Source organism: Symphodus melops (genome assembly GCF_947650265.1).
Source record: "Symphodus melops genome assembly, chromosome: 4".
Classification (NCBI taxonomy): domain Eukaryota; kingdom Metazoa; phylum Chordata; class Actinopteri; order Labriformes; family Labridae; genus Symphodus; species Symphodus melops.
Window position 1 is genome coordinate 23,586,093 of NC_136694.1, and position 24,432 is coordinate 23,610,524.

At 38.2% G+C, this 24,432-nt stretch overlaps 1 protein-coding gene across 1 annotated transcript in view; it reads left to right on the top strand.

The window, feature by feature from the left end:
• LOC306822231 (uncharacterized protein) overlaps positions 1–2,463 on the top strand; it is a 237,273-nt gene extending 234,810 nt beyond the window's left edge. The window contains exon 2 of the mRNA XM_079341097.1: positions 2,450–2,463. Within this exon, the coding sequence (XP_079197223.1) occupies positions 2,450–2,454 (5 nt within the window). The 3' untranslated portion in view covers positions 2,455–2,463. The remainder of the gene's footprint in view (positions 1–2,449) is intronic.
• The last annotated feature ends 21,969 nt before the right edge of the window (positions 2,464–24,432 follow it).

Consider the following 24,432-nt stretch of genomic DNA (forward strand, 5'->3'; position numbering starts at 1 on the left):
GAAAAGTGTTTTTCTCTCTATATTCTGTAAAACCGCTTTCATTTAAAATATTAATCTCATAAACCCAGAGTATTATTTAATAGCTGTATTTATTTGAACCAAATGCTTGATTGATTTGGGCTTTAAACCTTTGTCAATATTTGCTAACGTTCATAATCTCAGCTGTAAATAAGGCAGCCCGAACCCTAAAAGCATATTTCTCTGCTCATTCAAAACTGTAATACTGCTTGTGACCACTAAGTGGAGCCATTACAACATTAATGCATCCAGTTGTAGTTCCATAAACAGACTGAGGGTGGAGACAAGATTCACTTCAGATCACATCCTGTAGACTCTTATAGTACATCAAAATTCATTATTTTATCTGACAAGTACTCTTTGAACTCCTGTACTGTAATTAATTCCCAAACAACGCAGAGAGTCGGACTCAAATGTTGTGGCAGGATTTCCATATCCATATGTCCGTACTTTGTCAAAGAGAAACAATCCGACACGCTTGTTGCTATGAGGTGGAAGTATATTTTTGGATGTACACAACCCGCAGCACTTCTCACCTTGTGTTTCTGACTCACATCTGAACAGTGCAAGAATAAACGTGATTTGTTGGAGTTCATTCTCGTTGGAGGTTGCAGCCATTGAATGACAGAGAGCCAGATCTGGTCCTGCTCAAACATGCCCTTGGGTATTTTCTGCCTGATGCTGATGGACATGCACACGCAGGGTTAAAGGCCTGTCATATAAATCAGGTACAATCACTTTGGAGGTGAAAACATACATGATGCCGCTGACAGGGAGGCAGAAAGGGGGGAAAGAAAGGAAGAGAATAAAAGAAGAAGGAAGGGGGAATAAGTCATGTCCGCTGAAGTTATCTGGAGTATATGACCCGCACGTCTAAATCTATTTTCATCTGGATTGATATTTCCGAAAGACCTTGGCTCAGTGACTCATTCTTTGATGAAACATACATGTAGCTTCCAAGAAAATAACAGGTAAACAGTTTTATCTGCTCTACTGTTTGCAATGCACCACTTATATCATCAACAGAAGTCAAACAAAATGAAAACAGGGACATTTCCAGTCTTAATGCAGAATCAAAAGCATTCATCTTATGTTTTTTAAAGCATGAAGGGAAAAAGTAGGAATGTCAAAAAAAAAAGGAAAATTGATAGAAAATATTTCAAACAAAGTGTGTCATGACCTGTGCACAAACGGTCAGCCAGTGTTTCAGCCATGCAGAAGCAATATCCTTCATGATTCTGCAGTCACCTGTATACTTAAGGTTCATTTACAATTTCACGTCTGGTATCCATCCAGCCATTCTGGACTTCATGTTCTGTTTATGTAGTTTCTTTCTTTTTTCTCTTTCCCCAAAGCTTTTAAGAGTCCTCTAATCATACATAATTAATCAGGATTTTCACTTAAATGCACTGCATTTCTCACTCTCATTATTACTTGAGAGGCTGCTCTTTAAGGCTTGAAAATCTCAGGCGTTCTGTTGATCATATTGTTCACTAAGCCCGATGTTCCAACAAATGAGGACTTACATCAGTAGAATATACAAAATGTTTATATGAGAGCATTTTAGGCTTTGACATTATTTCATGACTTTACATAAACGTTTTAATTTTGTCAACTCGAAATGTTTGTACAACATTTGAGTGTACTCTGAGCGCAGGTTTGGATGCGATGCAGGTTCAATGAGTACTAAAGTTTGATTTGACTGTAGTGCAATGTATAAATGCACTTTACATCTGACTGTCTGCTCTTTTTTTCTGGTGGTCTGTGCTGTTTGAAAACTTCAGACTTCATAAAAGTGGCTCTTGTCTCCCACACTGCTTTCTCTCTCAGTGAGTTTACATTACTCGTTTTTCATGAAGGGACTCTCCCTCCACCACTCATTTCTCTCAAAACACTTCATTTTCAGAAAACGTGTGTTCCTTTTTGTATTCTGCATCAGGAAACCGTGCCATTTGACCACATCTGAAAGCAATGGTGCCACAGATAAATGACTTCCATCATGATGAGCACAGAGGCTGAGAAGCAACATTTTAACCTTTTTTTCTCTGAGTACGATGACGAGTGGACATGTTCTAACGCTGTTTCCTAAACACAATAATAATTAATTTAAACCAAGCAAAAAAGACAAGAACCATTCTGGTAAGAAACATATAAGTCATTCAACAATAACACATTAGTTTTTGGTTCTCTTTTATAGAAAGAAACCTTTACTTTACCTTTAGAATCATTTTATATAATGATTGCAAGTAAAACACTTAAATCCCCTTAAATGTTCATATAACCCAATAAGCATTTTTTTTTATCAATATAAAAGCTACATGGGAATAAAAATGCACAACATGAAATAACAGCTCAAGACTGCGGCAAACGGCCTCTCTTCCACTGTGTACACTGGCTTTTTTCATCGTATACAACTCCAGCCAACTGTAAGTATAAATGGAAGAGGCAGAGATGAATAATACATACAAATTACCTTCATGCAGGCAGGGTTTTTCTCTCATTCCCTTCTGCTGCAAGAACATCATTTTTAGCAACAATAAAATAAAAACCGCAGGTACTGTGAGCACTGCGTCAATAGTTGCAGGAGCTTCAAAGGTGTTACAGTACTTTCAGAAAGGTGTTAAATGGGGTTTAACTGCAGAAACACACTAGAGCAAAAGGGAGCCTTTGGGCACTACAAAATTAAAGCTTCAACTTAACAGCTTCGTCTGTTAAGTGATAATAATGCTGCTTTTGTTTGTTCTGTGAGAGAATATGTCTGACGTCACTGTCGAGTAAAGGTACTGTGTTCACGTTCTTTCTTTCTCTCACACTCTGCTTCGCTAAGTTGTTTTGCTTGTCAGTGTTGAGGAGACAGCTACTGGAACTCTGTAAACATTCAGATCCCAAATCCCAACATAAACAAACACAATATTCCAGACGGCAAGACACAAATACACAAATCAAAAGCAAAACATGTAGCCGAGACACGCTTTGGTTCTCAGTTGAGCTCTTAAATCTACCTGTGACTGTGCTAATAATGAAACTTCTGCAAATACTCATAAAGACACAGACACAAAAATGCAAATGGGAACGGGTTTTTTTATGAAACACAACTCATTAGGCTCAGTAAAATGTTGTATTTCCCCATATCTTATGTATCTTATATGGCTCAAAACCATTTTCCTGCTAGTTTCCTAAGTGATTGTTTTTGTACCTATTATTATTGGTTGTTTATATATTGCATATCTTTTTTCAAAATGTCTCGCTCCAGACCTTCTGAGTGTGCTGCAGTGTGAGCTATTTCAGTGCTATACAGCCATGCTGCTGGCTCTGTTAGGCTGCACAAAGGATGCTTTGAGCTAGATGCTAACGCTAGCAGAGATAGCATGGCCCTGTTGACCATCAGTGCCTCTGGCCTTTGCAGTTTCAATTGCAAAACACCAAAGAGAGACAGATGTTAATAGAGGTCAAACAGTTTACATCCGCTCTGCAATTGTGGAAAATTGTGTTTCAAGGTTTAAAAAAAAAAAAGGTTTTACCGCAAATAACTTTTGCGTAGGTTTCCAGGACTAGAACATCAGTAGGCCATAAGCTGTAGGTGGTAGATTTCAACATTCTCACCCACAGAAACGAACATTTAACATTTGTCCTTTAGAAAAGGATAAAAAGGTCTCCTCAGTGTGCAAATGTTTCTCTGCAGATCATCGTGTTAGTTTATAATAGAATTAGCCCATCAACAATTGATGAATCGATGGGAATCTGATTATTGTACACAGAGTATTCGAAAACTTCTCATTTTGACTTGATGATAGCCTGTGTTTTTTTTTCCTAAGATTTATTCTGGGCTTTTTGTGTCTTTATTGGAGCGATAGGACAGTGGACAGAGATGAAAAAGGAGAGTGGGGATTGACATGCGGGAAAGGAGCCACATGCTGGTGTCGAACCTCAAACCAGGAGGACTATAGCCTCCATATATGGGGATGTGCACACTAACCACTGCACCACCAGCAGCCCTGTGATGTCCCTTGTTAAATTAGTCTATGGATAATCTAAATAAATAACAATTGAGTTAAATATAAATTTCTAAACCAAATTGTGATAGCAATTGTTTGTTGTGATTGTGCACTCAAAGGGACAAATGACAGGAAGTGCTCTGTGTAAAGTGAGCAGAAAAATAGAATAAGTAGGGTTCATCCTCTGGGAACCATGGTTGTCTGTAGTTCACTGCAACCCATTTCCTAGTTGTTGAGATTTTTAAATAGGTTACCAACAGATTGTCATCCGTAGATTCCTGCTGCTACCATGCTACAAAATATCTCTCTCCATGTGATCTTATACACACATCACAACGCTATGACACAACACCTCACTGACTCACAAACCTTCATTTTAAACCTCAGCAGTTTCTTGCAGATATCTGAGTCTTCTCCATCCATTCACAGAGAGCGATTAGGTCTGGCTGGGAGCATGTGAAAGAACAGCAATCGGGTCTCTGTGGTTTAACTCACCCCCACCCTCACAGTCAAACAGACCCTGATTGCAGTTTGTGCTGTTGAGAAGCATGTAACCTTTATGGGATGGTTTCAAAGATGACTCATAGGCAAGCTAATTTTAGAGGGCTTTGTGCTTCACATTGGCCTTGAAGTATACAATTATAAAACATGAAACAGAGTGACACAGACAAAGACAGAAAAACACTGAGCTGCTGTGCACAATGAAAGTCGCATGTTGAGTCTCAGTGGAAAAAAAAGGAGGGGAAAACAGCCTTGAATTTTAAAGTGATTTTTGAATATTTAGATATGCCTGACATGATTTACATGACTGCTATAGTTCCTGACTGCTCAGTGGTTTGACTTCATTTTGATGTAGACTGAACACTCATGTGTTTAATATGAAATTTGATGATTTTGTTCGGCCTGTGTGGCTTTTACTGGCTCTAACTTAAGACAGATGTAAAAAGATCAAACCCCCTGCCCCACCCCCACTACATAAGACATGTCAGAGAGATGCAACATATAACTGCCATAATGAAAAGGAGTTTAATAGAACAAGATGTGTTTGGGCATTATGGATAACAGGCATGTCTTGCACTGTATGGAAGAGACTTGTTTCTCAATCAACGTAATGCAGCTTCACCAAAGTCTGGCACAATTATTATCAAACTATTAGATCATGTGTGGTTATATTTATTACTGCAGGTAATTCTTGTGCTGAATTTTCAAAACAGCAGACCTGAAAAGAGATCGCAGTTAGTGAAGAATTTCCAGTCAGGTTTGAAACTGATGTAGAGACAGCTATTTCTAAAAGGTGTTTAGTGTAAACTTTAAGCTCATTAATTAAAACTTAACAGGTTGCTGAATGCTGACATTTCTTAAATGCTTTTGGTGTCTTAAAAAGATGCAACGTTCTGCCATACTGTATGTATAACATAAACGACAAACTAAATGCCAGGTAATTGATATTACTAAACATTTAAGGTTCAATTAACTTAGCATTTTGTTTATGAAGTGAAAACAAGAAATTAATTCAACTTAGGTTTCCATTATGCAATGCTTACTTTTTATTTCGACATATTTACTCAAATGTTTTTCAGAAAACTCAAATTATCCACTTATTCCAGTGAGGTTGGCCTTTATTTATTACTGAGCCTTTATGTATGATTTGAGCAGTATGGATTGTGACCTTGATGATTCAGTAGAGAAAGAGCTTGTTTTTTTTTTTTTTTTAGCTGAATCAGCTACAGACTGGTGTTTTAAAGTGTTTACATTTTAAATTGGCACAACATGTAAAGGCATCCTGAGACTTTTTTTTTATTTTTGAAGATAATGAACAAAATAATTAGAAACGAAAAATGTATTTGCTTAATTAGCTCTATTAGCTAAGGCTAAGGCTAAGGCTGTTTTGGATGCCCCTTGGTTTCACGGATATGGGACCAGTTATCATTGCTAATCCAACAGGTGTTGCAGTGATGGAAGCTAGCAAACTGGCTAAGATTGATTTATGTATATTATAATAAACTCCATGACCAAAAACTTTGGAAAGCTTGAACCCTGAACAGCACTCTTGAAAATGAAAAAACGGTTAGAGCACAGAACTGGCTAAACACTGAAGTTTCCATTTCCTTAACTTGACAACCTGTGTGATCATCAACTCCTGAGAGGAGGGGGCGGGGGGAGACAGCGCTATCCAAGGTTTTGAATTTGGACTGCAGTACCCATTTTAAACGTGTCAGAGTTACACTTTGTACCTTTAAATAAAACAAATATTTTGTCTTTCAGTATCTGACTGAACTGTCTTCAAAATCCAACATATCCACACACAGAGAGCTGCTGGAGACTGACTGAAAACAAAACACTAAATTGAACCACAGCTAGTTCCTCTGCTGAGTGTGTGACCTTTAACTGTGAAATGAGAGTGTCACCTGAAGAAAACTCTGCTGATTAACATGGCTAATCCCCAGTCCCTGCAAATCAACTTTACTTGGCCACTGATATTTGTGGTTGAATATGAGTCAGATGTAAGGAACAACCAGACTCAAAACTGACAGCACAAGGGAGAGAGGATAGCTTTCATATTCACAGAAAGTGTGTTTTAATATGAAACTTAATTCTGGGTTAGATCATGTTTCTTCTGAGCTGCAGCAAAATAAAATGAAGTTTTACTCAACTCAATAAAGTTGTACATTAAAAGCACAACAAAAGACAAGTTACTGTTAAAAGTGAATACGAGATTTGTGTTTCTTGGTAAGAAAGTTATCAACGCTTTCAAACACTTTTTGTACACAATGCATTCTTTGATTTTCATTGTTGCAGATATACAGAGAAATATATTGAAACTTTAATACATTCGACTATTTTAACACAAAGAGAGGCGGATATGAAAGAGATCTTAACATTTAATCTTCTTAGGTGAGAAATTCCCAGGTTGCCTACAGAAGAAATATTTATAAGAAATAGCTGTAGCTACCATTTTTCTTGCTTTAAAGACATTTTACATTTCAGCTGTTACCAATTTTAAAGCAAGGTCATTTCCTCATCTAGCTACATACAATCTGAGCTCGTTTGGCATCCAGGGGACTTGCCCCCTGCAAGTTATAAAGAAGAATGCAGGTTTAAGGCAGATTTAAAAAGATTTAAAAACAAACAAACAAACATTTACTCCCTAAATAATTCTAAAACAAGAGGTTAAGTATACTTCTTCTCTGCCATCTCACTGCCCCATGTTGCATGTAATGCCCACTGTAGTAACAGAATATAGTTGTGGTTGTGGACTGCCAGTCAACGATGCAGCACTGTGTTCCCTGAACAGCGCTCTTTAATGACCCAACCATGCAAAGACACCCTGATTGCCCTGACAGAGTCTCCCATAACACATGGATGCTGTGACCATGTGGTTTTAAGACTGCTTTGATAAACTCAATCTGAGCTGCGGAAAGCTCCAGCGAATTTCAAAAATACAGAAATTTAAAAAATATTACATTTTCTTTCACTGTCAAAAATCTGTATAGATTTGGTCTTTGAAGGGATTTTTCCCCCCCTCTCTTGTGCACATTTTGTGTTTCACAGAAGAAGCTGTGCATTTCCAAGTTTCTTTCCATCTGTGTAAATGTGATACCTCTCCTTAGTACAATGAACTGGAAATGGAAGCTGTGTTTCATATAATCCCCAAATCCATCCAACTCTCACATCCTATCATGCAAATTTGGTGCAGTTTGAAGAGAATCCGGTCTTCCAACCATATGCCTGAGCCGTGTAAAAGATACAACAATTTATTATGCATGCATTGCACCAGGCTTATGGTAATAAGGTATTAAATTAGTGCTGGACATTATTGCTCTTCTATATCACTTCTGCTCAAAAGATTTTCAAATATAAGTCACATAAAACAGGAAAGAAATGAGATCTAAGACGTGATTTGTTGGAAGGCTATACACGTGATTTATTTAAGAATAACATTTGACCATTCAGATCAACCTCTTTTCACTGAGGCCCCTTGTGGGCCAAGAAAATTGATTCACAGCCATGTTGGAGAAACAGCCACCAAATGCCTTTTTTGTTCAAGCACTATAGTGCCTGGAGAGGTGCCAGTTCACTTCCTGAGCACTGCCTAGGTGCCCTTGAGCAAGCCCACCCCACCACCAGCTCAAGCGCGCTCCCAGTGTGCATCCCCCTCACTCCGTCATCTCTCCATTAGTGCATGCATGTGCATACATGTATTTCAGTCAACAGCTTTTGAAATGCTAGTAAGAAGTGTGTTCACCGAAATATCACCATAATGGCCTCAATCAAAATCTGTTTACTCTCAAGGTCAAATGTTCAGTCCGATTTGCACTCTGAACTTGTAGGTCTCTGAGGAATGATTCGGTTCTGAGGCTATAGTTCCCCCACCCAAAGCCAAAGTTAAACCGTCTCCCCCTTTTTCCTTTCACTTCGATAATGCAAAGTCTTTAAATATACAAAGATGATTCATATCAAACTTCTGCACTTGTCACTGAATGTCAAAAAAATCACGTTGTTATCCAGATGTCTCAAAATCTGAAGGTGAACATTGTCATATCGTCGAAATCATTCTGCACAATGAAGCTCAAACAGCTGAGTGAACAGACAATAAAAGAAAGTGTGATTTTCAGAGGAAAAGGCCTTTCCTTTTCCATGTATACAGAGTTTTCTTTTTATTTAATGTAGACAAGCCTCTATACTGTCACGTGTCTTTGGCACAAACAATATTTGGGTGAATCTTTTTAATCAAAAACAAAAGCAGCAGATTCGTTCCATTTCTGAATTTTAAAGTTGCCATTATTTAAAGTACACATTTTGTTAAATATCTGTGTGGTGTTTTACTGTCTCTCTTGATGAACCTGGCACCCAAACCAACACACTCAGGAATGTCCACTTACAGGCTTCAGACCTCAATAAAAAAGTATAGTTATTACTCTTCAATGCCAAATTGAATACACATTTCATTACATCAGCCAATGTTTTGTCACACTTACAGAAAGTACATCACATCAGTAACCTAATGAGTCGGGGATTTTTTTTTTAACTTCTCTCCACGTGAGAAAATCACACTTATACTCTGCCGTTAAAACTTTAGTAGGTGCCTTGTTAGATTATGTTCATGGTGTGGAAAAGACATTGAAGTGTGATTTCTTTAAGTTTCATGTATCACCTCTAACTCTCAGGTTTTCATTCGTTTAGTGAGTGTTTCCTCTTACCGCTTAACCGAGATGGCGAGAGATAAAGTTTAGAAATAACTGGAAATTAAAGCCTTAACTTTTGTGATGACTTTCTGACAAATTGTGACCATAACAGGTCGCTGTGGTGACCTCACACCATTCATTTTGATACACCGCATACTGTGTGAGTGTTACCTTTTTACAGCCTCATGTTTTGTTCAGTTTGAAGCCACTCCCTGTGTAGTTTTACGGCCTTCATGTGAGAAAAACACTCTCACACTTTTCACTGCCTGTTTTAACAACAAAAAACTACCCCGCGGCTGTCATTTCACATGCTACACACGCATTGTGTAAACGAGTGTAATGCAATGTTGTTATTACTCTTTCCATACCATACCATTTTAAATGCTGCCACAGCTAAATCACCATTAGCCGCTGGTGCTGCCGCTACCATGCTGCTATCGTTGGTGATTTTGTTATTGCAAATTTGTAATGCATCGCCTTCAGGCTATAAATCTTGCGCTGGATTACTGTGTGTAAGTCGTTTGTATGGTTTTGACTCATCAATCAGAGCTGGAATGTTTGTGTTACAACTGCCATTTTGTATGATGGATGAAGATGGGTGTTTTCTAAGAGTACAGTAGCTGAGGTAAGGGATAGAGGCTGTGTGTGTGTGTGTGTGTGTGTGTGTTGGTGCACAATGCAAGCGGTGACACTCATTATTCCATCTGCAGCTGAGAGTGATTGAACACGCCACATATTAACTGTCTTTTCCCTCTTAATCCCATTGTGTTCTGTGAGATTAAATTTGAACACTAATAAACGTTTTTTTTATGACTAATTAATGTCTCGCACCTTGCCAAGAATTATTCTCTTCCTCTGCTAATTCTAATTGGTCCAATTAATCATGCAAAAGGTAATTAGCATAGTTTGATGTGCAGTAAAGCCACTCTGCTGAGCCCACAGGGGGATTTGCGGAGCTTTTGTTTCTTGATACAAACAGAAAATTAGTCAAGGGTGGTAGGCGCTTGATGCTGAAGCTGGGCGCAACACAATACTAATGAGTGTGTTCCATTGTGAGGCTCTTTATGGGACTGACAGCCATATTCATACCAAAGGCAGATGTACGGTGCAAGTGAATGAAGATTGGCTGTGGCTGCCTGAGAGATCTGTGTAATGTCCAGGAGATTCACAGACAGGAAAGGCCTTTCTTTAAGACACACACATACAGAGAAACACACACACACACACACACACACCTACACACAAAAGCGCACAGAGAGTCAGGAGCTTATGAATAGATTTTCAAAGGTCTCCTGCAGTAACCTATAATAGACACATATTGATCTAGATTTTCTCTTTGCTCTTTCTTCGTTTCAAATTGATTGTGAAAAGTTTTAAGGAATTTCTTTCCGGACAATATTCTTGGACTGACATTAATAGCAAATCAAGACTCAAGAAGTCAATTTTGATGCAGTCTCTTAATCTATAGTCAACTGATTTGCTTCTTAACAAATTCAGGTGTAAATGAGTCCCTGGTTAGAGTAAAGGATATGATTTCATGAGTGTGGGATGTTGTTTATTGAAGAAGCCTTTGGACAGTCACACAAAATGCAATGTTGAAGTTTAGAACCTGTCACCGCTGCCAAATTGATTGACAAGTCTTCTTCAGGCACTAAAATTAGACTCATCCCCACCACGTTATTGATGCTGTGACAGCATTGTTCACTTTGTCAGCAAATACAACAGAAAATCATCTTTATTTTTTTTAATAATGGTCGGTTAAAAGCACAAACTGAAGACGTCAAACTCTTATATTATCTGTGGATTAGTTCTTAACTTTGAGCAATTACAGTTCAGTGTTTTAAAATCTCATCAGCACCAGCTAATGTTCACAGCAAACAATACATTTTAGTAACATCTGTTTAAAGAACAAACCAGAAATCTAATTAATTAATACCACGGAAAAAGTCTTGGATTACATAAGAAGTGCAGTAAGAAGTGTGTTTTTAAAGAATGAACCACAGACTAATATTTACTCCCTAAATCTCTTCCTGCTGTGCAATTTCTCAACAAACCTCAAACGTAATTAATCTGTATAAGGTGCTATTGGCATAAAAACTATAACTAATTAGTTGCTGCTTATTGTGCCTCCTCTGCTAAATTATTGCAAAGGCTGATTTGCAATTAGGCATATTATTGTTTCACAACGCCCCTTGCTAATACTTCTCTGAGCCTGCTCCATAATAAAGTAGTCCATAATCTCACATCTTGAATTTCCTTCGGGATCAATAAAATTTCAATCTATATATATCTATCTACAATCAGAATATTCCTTCACATTTTTTTAAAAGGTTAATTGTCTGGCTTTTTATGCCTTTATTTTGAGGTAGGACAGTGGATAGAGTCAGAAATCAGGCAGGAAGAGAGAGTGGGGAATGTCATACAGGAGAGGAGCCAAATGTCTGCTTAAAAACCCGGCCACCCGCTCTGAGGAGTATAGCCTCTGGACGTGGAGCGTGCACTAACCACGAGATCCCCTAAACTTTGATTTCCATTATTATGTTGTGAACGCATTCACATTAATACTCAGTCCATGCCATGTCTAATACAAAAACCAGAGACAAAAAAATCTAACTATTTAAGAACTTTATAGTTTAACTTTCAAAGTCTGTGTTCTATTACTTCTTGTAACATTAAAAAAAAAAACTGTGCAAGGGTTCAATCCGTTACAAACACTTTAACCTGAGAGATGTATTCCCTCAAATGAACTACTGTTACGTAAAACAAACCATTTTACACTTTTAGTCATTGTAAGATATAACACTTTATATTTCCAGAATCCTTACAGAACAGAACCACATCTCTTTAAAAGTATTCAAGGCTCTTGCTCTGTAGTAAACCTTTGTAGATATCAGGTTTCTTTGGATGTGCCAGGTGGCCACAGGTTTATTGTAAGTCCCAGGAAATGTTTAAGTCAATAAACCTTAACCTGGGGTTGGAAATCTACAGTATAAGCTTTGCTTCTGCCATCCCCTTTTCAAACCTTGTTGTTATTGTTGTAGTTGTTGTTGTTGTTGTTGTTGTTGTGTCTGCGTCTGTTTAATGGCTTGAAATAAATGACTTGAATTAAATTGAATTAACACATATTCATGGACTGTGGTTTCAGATGTATTCTGTCAATACTAGATGTTAAGTGGATTGGGCAGAACATTAAGACGTTAAGACAGCCGATAATAGTTGGATGGAAGCAGTTGAGATCAATATGGCCCCTTAGATTTTAGTAAGACACTCATTATGGTGTGATGGGCGAAAAACATTTGTCTCGTCACTTTTTCACTTAATCAGCTTCACACTAAGTCAGCAGTTATGGGTGCTCTTAATGCATTAAATCAAACAAAGCCAAGCTTCAATCTCATAAAACTAATTTACAAATTAAAACAAGAACATTTAAGATCAGATAAAGAAAAAATTCAGCACTTCTCTTGCCTTTTTTTCTTTTTTTTTACAATCCAACATTACTCCCCCGCACATTTCTTATCTGCCCTCTTATCTCTCTGCACCACAGAAATCTATGCACAGTTAGAGCGTCAGCGAAAAATAACTGGCCTTATAATATCATTCCACAAGCCGAGGTTGATTATGATAGTGAAATTGGCAGCGGGGTGTCGAATATCCCCCTGGTGATTTTCCAACTCAGACTCATTTCACGGGCCATCCCTGGGTCCTGATCTCTGGGCCCCAGGGTCGACTGGGCTCTGGCCCTCGTGTTGTTGATGTCTTGATCGCTGTTTCATAGACTCACGTGTTGACGCTGCAGCGTCGAAGGGACCTGCTGCGAGGAGGATGTGATGCAACCACAAAGAGATGTAAGAGCGGCTTGAACACACTGACACTGTGGTTCACTGACCTCAAAGGAAGGAAAGAGACAAAGAGAGAGAGACAGAAAGAGAGAGAGAAAGAGAGAGAGAAAATGTGGTCAAAAGGTCTAAATGTCAGGTGGTGACAGTTTGGAACAAGAATGTCAAACAATTGTTGAGGATTTTTTTTTTTGCAAGCATGTAGTTTTTGCTTCTCATGCATCATTCCAACTCAAAACCTAGTGCACACTTCGCCTCAGTGTTACACAATGACACGAATTGCACATTGATCAGGTAAATGGCAGGTGAAAAAACCAGACTGCTTAATTCTGACCTTAGCGCTGACAATCTAATTGCTGCTGCCAAAATATTTGATTTTAAGTAAATTAGATCAGTAGCTTTTAAAAAGAAGTAGTCTTGGTAAATGGGGCTTTATCTGTAAGTCAAGGCCATTAGCAGCCTGAGTCTGAGTTGCCCTGGGCTCTGTAATTAAGTCCGCTCAAGCGCAGCTAAACATTTTTGACATTTTTCCTAGTCCAGAATTAACTGTCACAGCAGAGGGAGAAAGTAACCATCTTGTCACATTGAGTTTATCAGAGGATTGTGAAACGCTGTCCTCTCTCTCTCTCTCTCTCTCTCTCTCTCTCTCTCTCTCTCTCTCTCTCTCTCTCTCTCTCTCTCTCTCTCTCTCTCTGCCTGTGTCTCTCAACAACGTACACTCACACTTACATTCGCCCAACCTGGATCTCATTTCAGTAAAGTTTCATGATGAGCGAGATGATGGAAAGTGTGAGCAGACCTTAATGTTCTGAATGTTTGGGTGGCGCCGTCATCAGGTTACGTTAAGTCGTTAATTGTAAAGCAAAATGCATTCCTTAAGCTTGTTTATACGGCGGTCTGGAGCTCATCTGTGAGGTCACATGATGCAAATAAAAGTCCCACAAAAACAGCCTATTTGCAGGACAATACACTTCTCAGCTATGTTTGGCCTCCTTTCCCAAATACACTTCTATGTTTACATTTTGCTACACCATACACAAAAACTCAATAGATAGAGGGCGTATGGAGCATCCAAAAAATGACTGATGTGAAGGGAAAGACCTACTTCCAAGGCCTTCATTTGACAATGATGTCAAACGTTTTTGTTTTTGTTGTTTGGGCAGTGTGCTATTAATTGCTTCCTCTGACACCAACAAGTTAAAACCCAGTGTTTGTAATTTTGTTGCCCTGGCACATGTTAAAGGTCACATATTATCCTCATTTTTAACAAGTTTAAATAAGTCTCAGAGCTCCCAAAAATATGTCTGTGAAGTTTCGTGCCAAGAATCCACTCCGATCCGGAGTTTAATTATGTCTATAAACCTCTCTATTGCAGTCCTGCTCAGAACAGGCTGTTTTTGTCAGTAGCTTTTAATGTGAATGAGATATGTCTGACCACAGCCCTCTCTGGAAGGGCTGGGATGGCTCCGGCTTTCTCTCTTCATGCCCTATTGTTGACGGTGAGAAGTCAGACTCAGGGGGCAGAATAAACACCTATGGGAGTATCATCTAACTGGGTGCTGTGAGAATGCAGCAGGATATTCTCCGGAGAACTCAGCATGAGCCAATAGGAGGGGGAGACATGATTCTATACTGTTACTGCTACCCGGTGCATAGAGTGTCTGCACGCAACCACTACGATCTCTGTGCACATAATTAAACGCCTGCATTATGTTCTCGGTGTGTCAGTATGTTGTTCCCCGCTCTTTTGTTGATGTTGTCATTCCGTTAGACTACACATAGCATTGGTATAAAGGCTAATATTGTCATTATAGTGTCATGTAGCGGACTGTTGCTTCTTCCGCTACTTCCTTGTTGTTTTTTTTGTCTCTTACCTCAGGATAGACCCTCCTCCCGTCTGACAGAGATAGTCTCCAGCTGTGAGGAGCACATATGAACAGCCAGGTCGGGTGAGTCTTCGGAGCAGCCCTCCCGCAATTATCTACATAGCACCCAGAGTGCATATGTGAAAACGGCTAAAGATGACAGGGAAAGCAGAGTTAGGATGAAGAGCCTGTTCAGGCGAGGGTTCATCCCCGCTGGGTCAGGCTGTATGTCTTACCTCCTCCTAGTGCCCCATTTTAATGAGGGAAGATAGAAGAGAAACAGGCAATAACTAGCACTATTTCTCCTTTCAAATCCACTGACTTATTTTTTTTAGTCTTTGAATCACGCAATGGATGCTGACAAGATTTTAATCTGAAGGGACTCCCCTTTTAAAATTAAATTGAAATAAAATAAATGTGAAAAAGCTTTTATATTTGGAACATGTGCATATTAAGCATGTTATTGTTCGGACAAATACAAAATGCTAGGAATATGAATGAAAAGACGTGTAGCTCTTTCAGTTCATATTAAATGACCTTCTTGGTGCAATTGTGCAGAATTAAAATAACACTTAATATCGAGCAGATGATGAAATTATTCTATGAGAAAGAAAGTCCCCAGTGTTTCTTTTCAAACAGCACCGTTGATTAATTGACTTGACTATTCGGAGCTTTTAAAATGGAGTTAGAGTTGACATCAGATCATCGCCCACGCATATTCCTCATTTGTCATAAAAAAAGACCATTTCTGTTAAGTTTCATTTATTCAGAAGACAAACTTTTTAATCAGTCCATCACATCAAAACGCCAAACCACAAAGAGTTGCTGGGAGGTTATGAAAGCCACGTAATAATGTCATATGAAATACCACCAAAAGAAAAGTCTCAAGTCAATTTAGAGAAAATTCCCCTTGATGAACACACATTAAACCAATCACCACACGTTAGCATTTCAGTGGTCCCAACGCCATTACCCCGCGCTGTAATTATACCACATATTCCATATATTACTTTGAATGAAGAAGTCCAATTACAATCCTTTTACTCTGTCTCTCACTGTGCTGGCTGATGCCTCCATAAAAGTCTGTGATTAAATTACTCAGGGGAAAGCACTCACATTTTATATGACAAGCCCTGACGCATCGCTCAGCCACGAATTCCCCAACCGGCAGCAAATCTTCTGAGCTGCTCCGACTGCGGACAGGTGGGTCCAGATGACTGAGGGAGACAGAGAGACAAGTCCCACCAGCTTTACGCCTTCTGCTATTATTCTCTGTCTGTTCTTTTTGATATAGAGCTGGCTTACCTGCCATACATATTGTATCATCTGACAGGAACATTAAGAGGAATGTCACTTCATTTCTGGCATTCAGTTTCTTTCTGCAAAGCTGTCAAAATGTTGAGAAACACAATGCTTATCATCGTGTAACAGTGTAGGGGCTCTCCAGGCTAAATCATAGTCAAACAAGGGTTATTCAGGAGTTTTTACCTTCTGTAGTACTATTAGTACAAGCAGTGAGGTCCTTCTTTCAGTTTAAACACAGTCAAAAGCATTAAATGAATATACAGCCACTACCCACTCCCACAGGTTCCTTTGAGGCTGAAAATTCCCTTCTCTTAGACAAGTGTCTGCAACAGACTGTAGGTGTATCTAGATCAGCACTGGACATACAGACACTGTGAGAGAAACCCCCAGTTCAAACAGTAAAGTCAAAGCTTTACATAACACTCATATGTGAGTTTATTCAACAGCGTTATCTTCGCTATGTCGATGAACGGGACTCGACTTTTTAGACAAACTGTGTAAAACGTGGGGCTGCAAAACTAAAATTTCTCTCCTATTTAGCAGCAGAAAAAAAAAAATCTGAAGTCACACTGGAATGTGAAATGTGATTTCTGGGAAGACCAGACACACACACACACACACACACACACACACACACACACACACACACACACACACACACACACACACACACACACACACAAAGGCCCCAACTGACAAGGAAGGAAACCTTAACTTGTCAATCACGTCACTCCTCTGTCAATAGATGTTTAATCCTCTGCTGAAAGCTGGTGGGTGCTGGATTCAGAGACAGACAGGAGGTTAAAGGTGAAGTGGATGACAACCCAACCCCCGAAAAGTTTTCCATCTGCTGAGCAAAGTTGGCTGAAAGGTAAGAATCGTATTGTTTATCTTTCCATCCTTTTTCATGTCAGCTTGCGAACACTAGTGATACTGTTGCAACTGAAACTTTAGCAGTTAATCAATCAATCCATCCATCCTTTAATTTGGCTTTTTTTTATAAATAAGCCCCAGTTTGTAACAAATGTTATCTCAAGACACTTTTCAAAAAGAGCAGAGCTCTGTGTTTTGTTGTTTTCAGAGACCCAACAATAACCCACCATGAGCACAGCACTTGGCAACAACTAGCAAAGTAACAGTGGCGAGCAGAAACTTTCTTGTCACAGTCAAAAACATGAGCACAACCAGATTCATGTTTTCTATGCCGGGTTTGCAGAATGTGGCTAAAAATATGGCTTCAATTGTGTGAATGTGGCTACCTTGGAGCTGAGCCTTGCCAGCCATCAAAAATTGAAAAAAAAAAAAAATTCACGGTTAAGTTTTCCTCTTTATCTCCATGATGCCTCCATTTGTTTATTACAGCAGTCATTTTGTCCTTACACAAGAAACAAGAGACATTAAATATTGCACCTCAGAAATAATATACTAACAAAGAAAATGTAAGAAACACAAAAAAAAGACAACTGTTTAACTCAGCTGTTTCCCACAATAATATTCTAAAAGTATGTGTGTATGTAGTTTTTCTTGAGGCACCAAAGCTTCATATAAAACTATAACATGTGACATAAATACCATTCATCCTCCCTCATTGAAGAACAGACAGCATGCATTACTTTGTTCTCTCTTAGTCTGAAAAAAAAAAAAAAAAAAAGAGACGGACAATTGAATCAATCGCAGTTTGTGTGTGCACAAACAAATCATAATAAACCGAGCACGGACAGGACAATGCACTCGTTTCCAACAGAAATACATCAGTACTTATATAAGCCTCATCATCGCCATGACAACAGCTTTACTTGGAAACAAGGAGATGTATTTATGTACAACCACAGCAATGTCTTCCAATTGAATAAAGCTGCACCTGTGCACATTATGGATGGAAATAACAGACTGAAAGCAACTGCTCCAACCAGCCTGTTGCTGACGAGATATGCGACTGTTTTGTTCACAGCACTGAGAGCATGTTTCTTTTTCTCACCAACAGATGACAGAAATGAAAAGATTAACTATCTGATGGGTAAAAGTGATGGCTGGATGACTAATTCTTACTTTTTGTGGTGTCAATTTGCAGTGTGCTGTTAGAAAAATGACTAAACTATCTTGTTTTCACATGTCAAATAGACTCCTGATCATCTGTCACTTGTCTTTTACAAGCTATCTGTCATGTTTGGAAAAGGTCTTCATCTTTCAGCCACTTGTAAATGATGGGAACATTTGAGTTTGGAGTTATTCTGAAGGAGTACAGATAAATACATCTGTGCTTAAACCAGAATAAGATAAGATACACCTTGTCAATGGGGGAAAAAAAATATTCAAAGAAACAGCAACACTAATCTGTTGTGATTTTCCCCTTCATTTCACTGACTGCAAAACTAAAGACCTGGATCTATGGAAAGGACACCTAATGCATTCAGAGCACATAAAATGTGAACTAATAGTGAAATGTATAATTTGAAAAAGATGTGGTAAGGACAGGCTTCTCTCTGGTACACTGGCTGTGCTGTTGAATAATTGGAAAGTGTTATGCCAGCTCTGTCAATACGTTTTCTCAGAGGGTAACAATGAATATTTATGATTAATTCAGCTTTTTGTGATAAATATTTGATGGCACTGTATTCGCCCAAGCTGGTTACATAGAATGAGGGTTCAGGAGGTTTGTCAAGAAGCTGCGACCGGTCCATAAGCTTCATGTATTTATTTGTTTAATGCAAAAAAAACAAAAAACATCTACCAAACAGTAATGTATATATTAAATAAATTTTGGGATGAATAAGTTACATTTTGCACCATACATAATTCATAACAAATATGTAATTGTGGCACAATCATATTATCGTTTTATGAGTCATAACGGCCAAAAACTGGTCAGGATAGCAGGGGGTTGTTGTTGTTAAAATGCCTGAGAGTGTCCGTTTGTTTTGCCCTTAACAAACTGTCTGATGTCTAAATAAAAGCTAAAGATGCTAGTACTTGACATTTGAGGTCGCAGGGAGCGATTGTGAAACAGTGACATTTAATGTTGTAGATTGCAAATTAAAAAAAAAAACGAGAACATACAGTGAATCAGAGGGCTTTTTGGAGAATATGTTGGGTTGCATGCAGTCGGAATTTAGAAAATAAGTAGATGTAGTTACAATACAGATAGATATCTACCTGAAGGGAGAGTTGTGTTACATATGTAATGATAGAAGTTAAATTAAACATATTGATGTTTAATTGAGGCTTCAAAAGGGGTCTGGCAAAAATGATCCATGTCCGGAGCTGAATATAAATAAATAACTCATGAAATTGAAATGTCAAATGTAAATGCTCAGTAGAATTGAAATAAAGTTCAAACTAGTTCAAGTGAGTGAGTGAGTGAGTGAGTGAGTGAGTTAAGTTGGAGACGTCAGTCTAAGACGAGATCCTAACATAAAGTAATGCCACTTAGAATGTATTTAAATCTGAAGACTGTGCCAGTCTAACTTTGAAGTGCAAGCAATTGAAGCAAATTTTGTCCAATCAGTAAAAGTTGAGTAGAGGAGTTAAAATGTCAGTTGAAAAGAAAGAGATGAAATGACTGTAATGAGGTCAAAGTGGTTGAATTGTCGGCTGAGAAGTAAAAGATAAAAGCAGTTGAAATGTTATTGTAAAAGTAAATTTGAAATTTCGCAGAGACAAAGTACTAAAATGAATTTGTACTGTATTCACACAAAAAGAAAGCTAGCAGTCAGTGTTCACATTGTCTCTCTACATGTGAAGTATGAATTGAAGTCATGTTGAAATGGCCATTGTGCATCAAAACACATCCGAGAACGACGGCTACCAAGTGGTGGAATTTCCAGCGTCAGTTAAACTCTGTGGAAATTCACCCAAGGATTATTTCTTCTACCACAGCAAATGGAAAACTCACCTGAAAATAACAGCTGATCACTGAATCAAATTTAAATACGATTCAAGATGAACTTTATTGTCTCTTGGAGCGAGAAATTTGTCTTGCTCTTAATCCATGCTGCAGCCATCAAAAGACCACATTCAGCATAATTAACGTTAAACATTAAACACTGAATGTCATGATATAATGTCCAGATAACCATTAATTTTATGATCAACATTAGGTTCTTGAACTACCAGTACAAAAACGCAAAGACAAATTATGGTCCAGTGCCTGTCTGTCTGTCTTATTTGCCACTACTTTAAAGCCTTAAAGACATGGTGGTGAATACATTTTTAAACGTCTCCATTCTACAACTGAACTCTGAACCTCTTCCCAGAGGGCAGAAGCTCGTAGTCTGTAGAACATGTGTGGGCTCACTGACAATCGTATGTGCTTGCTGCCTTATAGCCTGTTTAAAAACAGTCTAAAGCGACGTATGATGTTTACCTCCTATCATTTTCCATGCAGTCTAAATCAGTCAGATCAGCTGGAAATAATACATATATTTCCCCAAAAATCTAACAGTGACCTTTTTTTAATGCTGCTTTGTGTTTAATTAGGTTAAGACACAACAGTGTTTATTTCAATTCAGCAGGAAGTACAAACAGCTTAATCATCATGTCATGACATGTTTGCATGATTTACTTCTGTATAATTTAAATATAACATTATACATGTAGCACCTGGTAGATAGATGAGCGTGTTGAATTTAAAGTAGAACATACAGCTAAGTTATTATACAGGCTGTGTATGGACGCATTGATTAGCAGAGAGCATTTTGAAACAGACTGTATCCAAACTGTCTCTTTGAACCTGTTCCAGATATTCTCGAGACTATTTCTGGTTAGTGGGAAGGAACAGGAGAATAAAGCTCTGCAGCTTTTTTTGGATTAACAATTTACATGATGTACTATACTACTCTATACAGTATATATATCCTACTGACATATTTTTACTCTGGCACACCCGGTCCAGAGGAAGGTGTTTTAGATTTTTTTTTACTTTTCATCAACCTCTTACTGGTTTGCTTTTGTTCACAAAATGTGGTGACTTTGTGAGAAACTGACACGAGATTCAGATTCACATGCAGACGACTTATTTATCCCTAAAGGGCAATTCGGTTTCACAGCCTACGCAGTCACAAAAACAGGTAGACAGGTAGGCTGCTGTGGAGTGCCCCCACACATGGATCTATAAAGGCACGCATGTCCCATTTACTACTGCTGCACGTTTAATTGTACAACCAAGTCAATTGAAAGTAAAAATATTCATGCTCAAAATAAGTTATCATTTTTTAGTGCAATTTTTCAACGTTTGCATTGAGACTAAAGATTTCAAATACTAAATATTAGAGTGTGTTTTATTCGTAGTTTACAGTCATACTGTCTTAGTGGCATGTAAGAAAACAAACAAAGCAACAGATGCTCACATTTGAGAAGCTGACACTGTACAAAACATATCTTATTTTTGCTTTAAAGGCAGAATGTGCAACATTTCACACATAAATACAGCAGAAATCAAGAGCCGGTGCTCAAAGGTGACATCGACTGGTTCAAAAAATTCTTTCTTTAAAAGAACTGAGACAGCAATCAGATTAGTTGTCCAGTGACTAATCAGTTCACCAGTAAAATACAAAACTCTTTTGTGTTTGTACTGCAAATGTGTTTTATGATAAGAAAGTGTGCTCGATGTTCTTTGATTCAGATCCTGTGTCCAAACAATGCGTGTGATCATTGCTGTTAAGGGGACGTCACAGTAAACAGAGCAGGTTGTTTGCATTCCTTTGCACTATGTGGAGACACTCTATTACATCTGTTCTTAATATGACCTCCATGTCTGTGGGTTGGTGTTAGATTACATGAAAAGTAAGACATGACAATAATGGATCCATGATAATGATGCAGATGTTTCTAAAAAAAGAGTGATAATAGATGGAAAAGCAACATTTTATGATTGAGGAGGAAGAGGAGGAGGCCGACTGAAGCAGATGGCGATTAAGATCAAAGATGAAGGGCTAAATGCTTTGTCTTTTAACACAAGAAGAAGACATTTTAATTCATGATCTCAGAAAAGGGTGGGGTGGAGCGGGGGCGTGGGGGGGGGGGGGGGGGTGGACACAAAGGGAAGTGTGCGGCTGATTCAGTTATAGCAGCGAAAGAGATAAAAGCAAAAGCCTGTAATGCACTGTGACACGGGGCTCACATCTAGAGCAGAGAAAAGAAATGGTAAAAATGTACGTCTGATAAAAAAGCCATGTTTTCTGTCAAATATTAATGAGTCCATGAAAGGCTTTACTCATAACAGCGGCTATTCTGAATTTATAAGAGGGCACAGTTACACAGCAGAGTGATAAATAACTTCTTTCAGCTCTCACAACCACACCCCTTTCTCTTTTAATAGATGGCACATACACAACACAGGCAGTTGCATTTGTCTCTCTCTCTTTCTCTCTCTCTCTCTCTCTCTCTCTCTCTCCCCTACACACACACAGCATGTCTGTACGTGCAAATGCGTGCGCAGCGTTTCTGCAGCTTATTTTTCACTTTTCCCTTTAACTTCCTGTGAGTCACCAGCCGCGCAGGAAATACTTTACAGCTGTACCTTTTATTTTTATGTGAAAACACGGCTTAATGCACACAGAGAACAAAAGCAGGAATCTGGTACAATGTTTTGCTTCACTTGTAAATTCCTGTGCACCTACTTAATTTGCTCTGCTATTCAATGGTAAAGTGCAGTTATAGAGCCGTTACATAACCTTTGCTTATTTAAGTATGTCATGGGCCCAGAGTGGCTTATGTAACTTTACAAGATGGTAAAAATCTGTAGATCCTCTCCTCTTTTCACTTATCTAAAATCCAAGATATATCTTTTTTTTTTTTTGCTCATGGAAATTGCTCGCAGGGAATCAGCGAGAGAAGTATCCTTGATTATCATGCATGAGATTATAGTTTCTCTAAAGTGGATGGTATCTGCATAAATCTTTTTTTCCTCTTTTTGAAATCACAATTAATGACATGCAGTGCGTTGAAAATGTTTCCTGTCATAACTGAAATGCAGGGAGAAAAGAAATGAAGATATTCTTTTCTTCAGACATTCATAATTAATAATTTCCAAGTCCCCACAAAAGGAATAAAAAGTCCTTTGATGCCAGCAGAGCCTGACGGCTGCTTGCTTGTTTGTTGTCATTTGTCATTCACAGAACTACAGGGAGTGTTTAAGTATCTGGAGAATTTTGCGCAGTGATTTGTTAAAATGTATTTTAGTTTCAATAAAACAACCTTCTCTAGGAGTAAACTATAAACAGTCAAAATAAACCTGTCATGGTGGATGGTTTTAGGGGACATGTTGGAATGTTTCCCCGGCGTTACATAACCAATAAGGCATGTGCTCTGATTCATAGAGCTACCAGTGTGTTTATGGTGAAAGAAAATGTTTATCTTTTACCAAGTAAATTCAATCTGACTGAGTTTTTCTGGCATGAAAGCAAATCAGTGTACGATCTAGCCCTGATTAGGTGGTTACAGTTCATTAGATGGTAAATACCATCAGTTGTCATCAACATATGGATTCCCAAATCTACATACCTCTCAGAGGTCTCCATATCATACTTCACGTAACTTATTCAACGTGCACAACACTTTTTTTCACTTCTTTGTCACACTTTCCTTGAAAACACATTTTAAACCAAAACCAGGATCCTTCCTCTCACCCTGTACTCTGTGATGGTGATTGGTGTAAAGATATATATTTGGTATTGTCCTGTTGTGGCATCTTTTTGGCAGCAGGTGGCAGATTGGCTGGCTGAATAAGCAAGCCTTTTGCCTTTTTCCTCTATTAATATATTTTTCAAACATGCTATTGAATATTATTGTAGTATTGGTAATATGTTGAATTCTCCTAAAAATCTACTGTCAAGATCCCTCATTTTAAATTTTGAACATTATCCTCTTCAAGAAAAAAATATTTTGAAAGGGAAAAAAAAAAGAATAAAAAAAAAAGAGATTCTGATGCTGCCAAAAACCTGGAATGCAGAGGAATAATTATCCTGTGTTGACCATATCATTACCATATCATACCATATCATGTTATTTTTGAGCTGAAATGACATAGACTTTCTTACCAAAGTTTCTTACCATTGGGTTAAATATGTCTAAGTTTAATAAAAAAAATAAAATAAAAGACATTTTGGTAAGTCAACCCAGATGGTCACAATCTATCCATCATGATATGAGCATACGGCAACCAGTGGAGTGGGTGTATAGGTTAGTGGTGCCTAATTATTTAAACATCTATTAATGTATCCAAACTAAG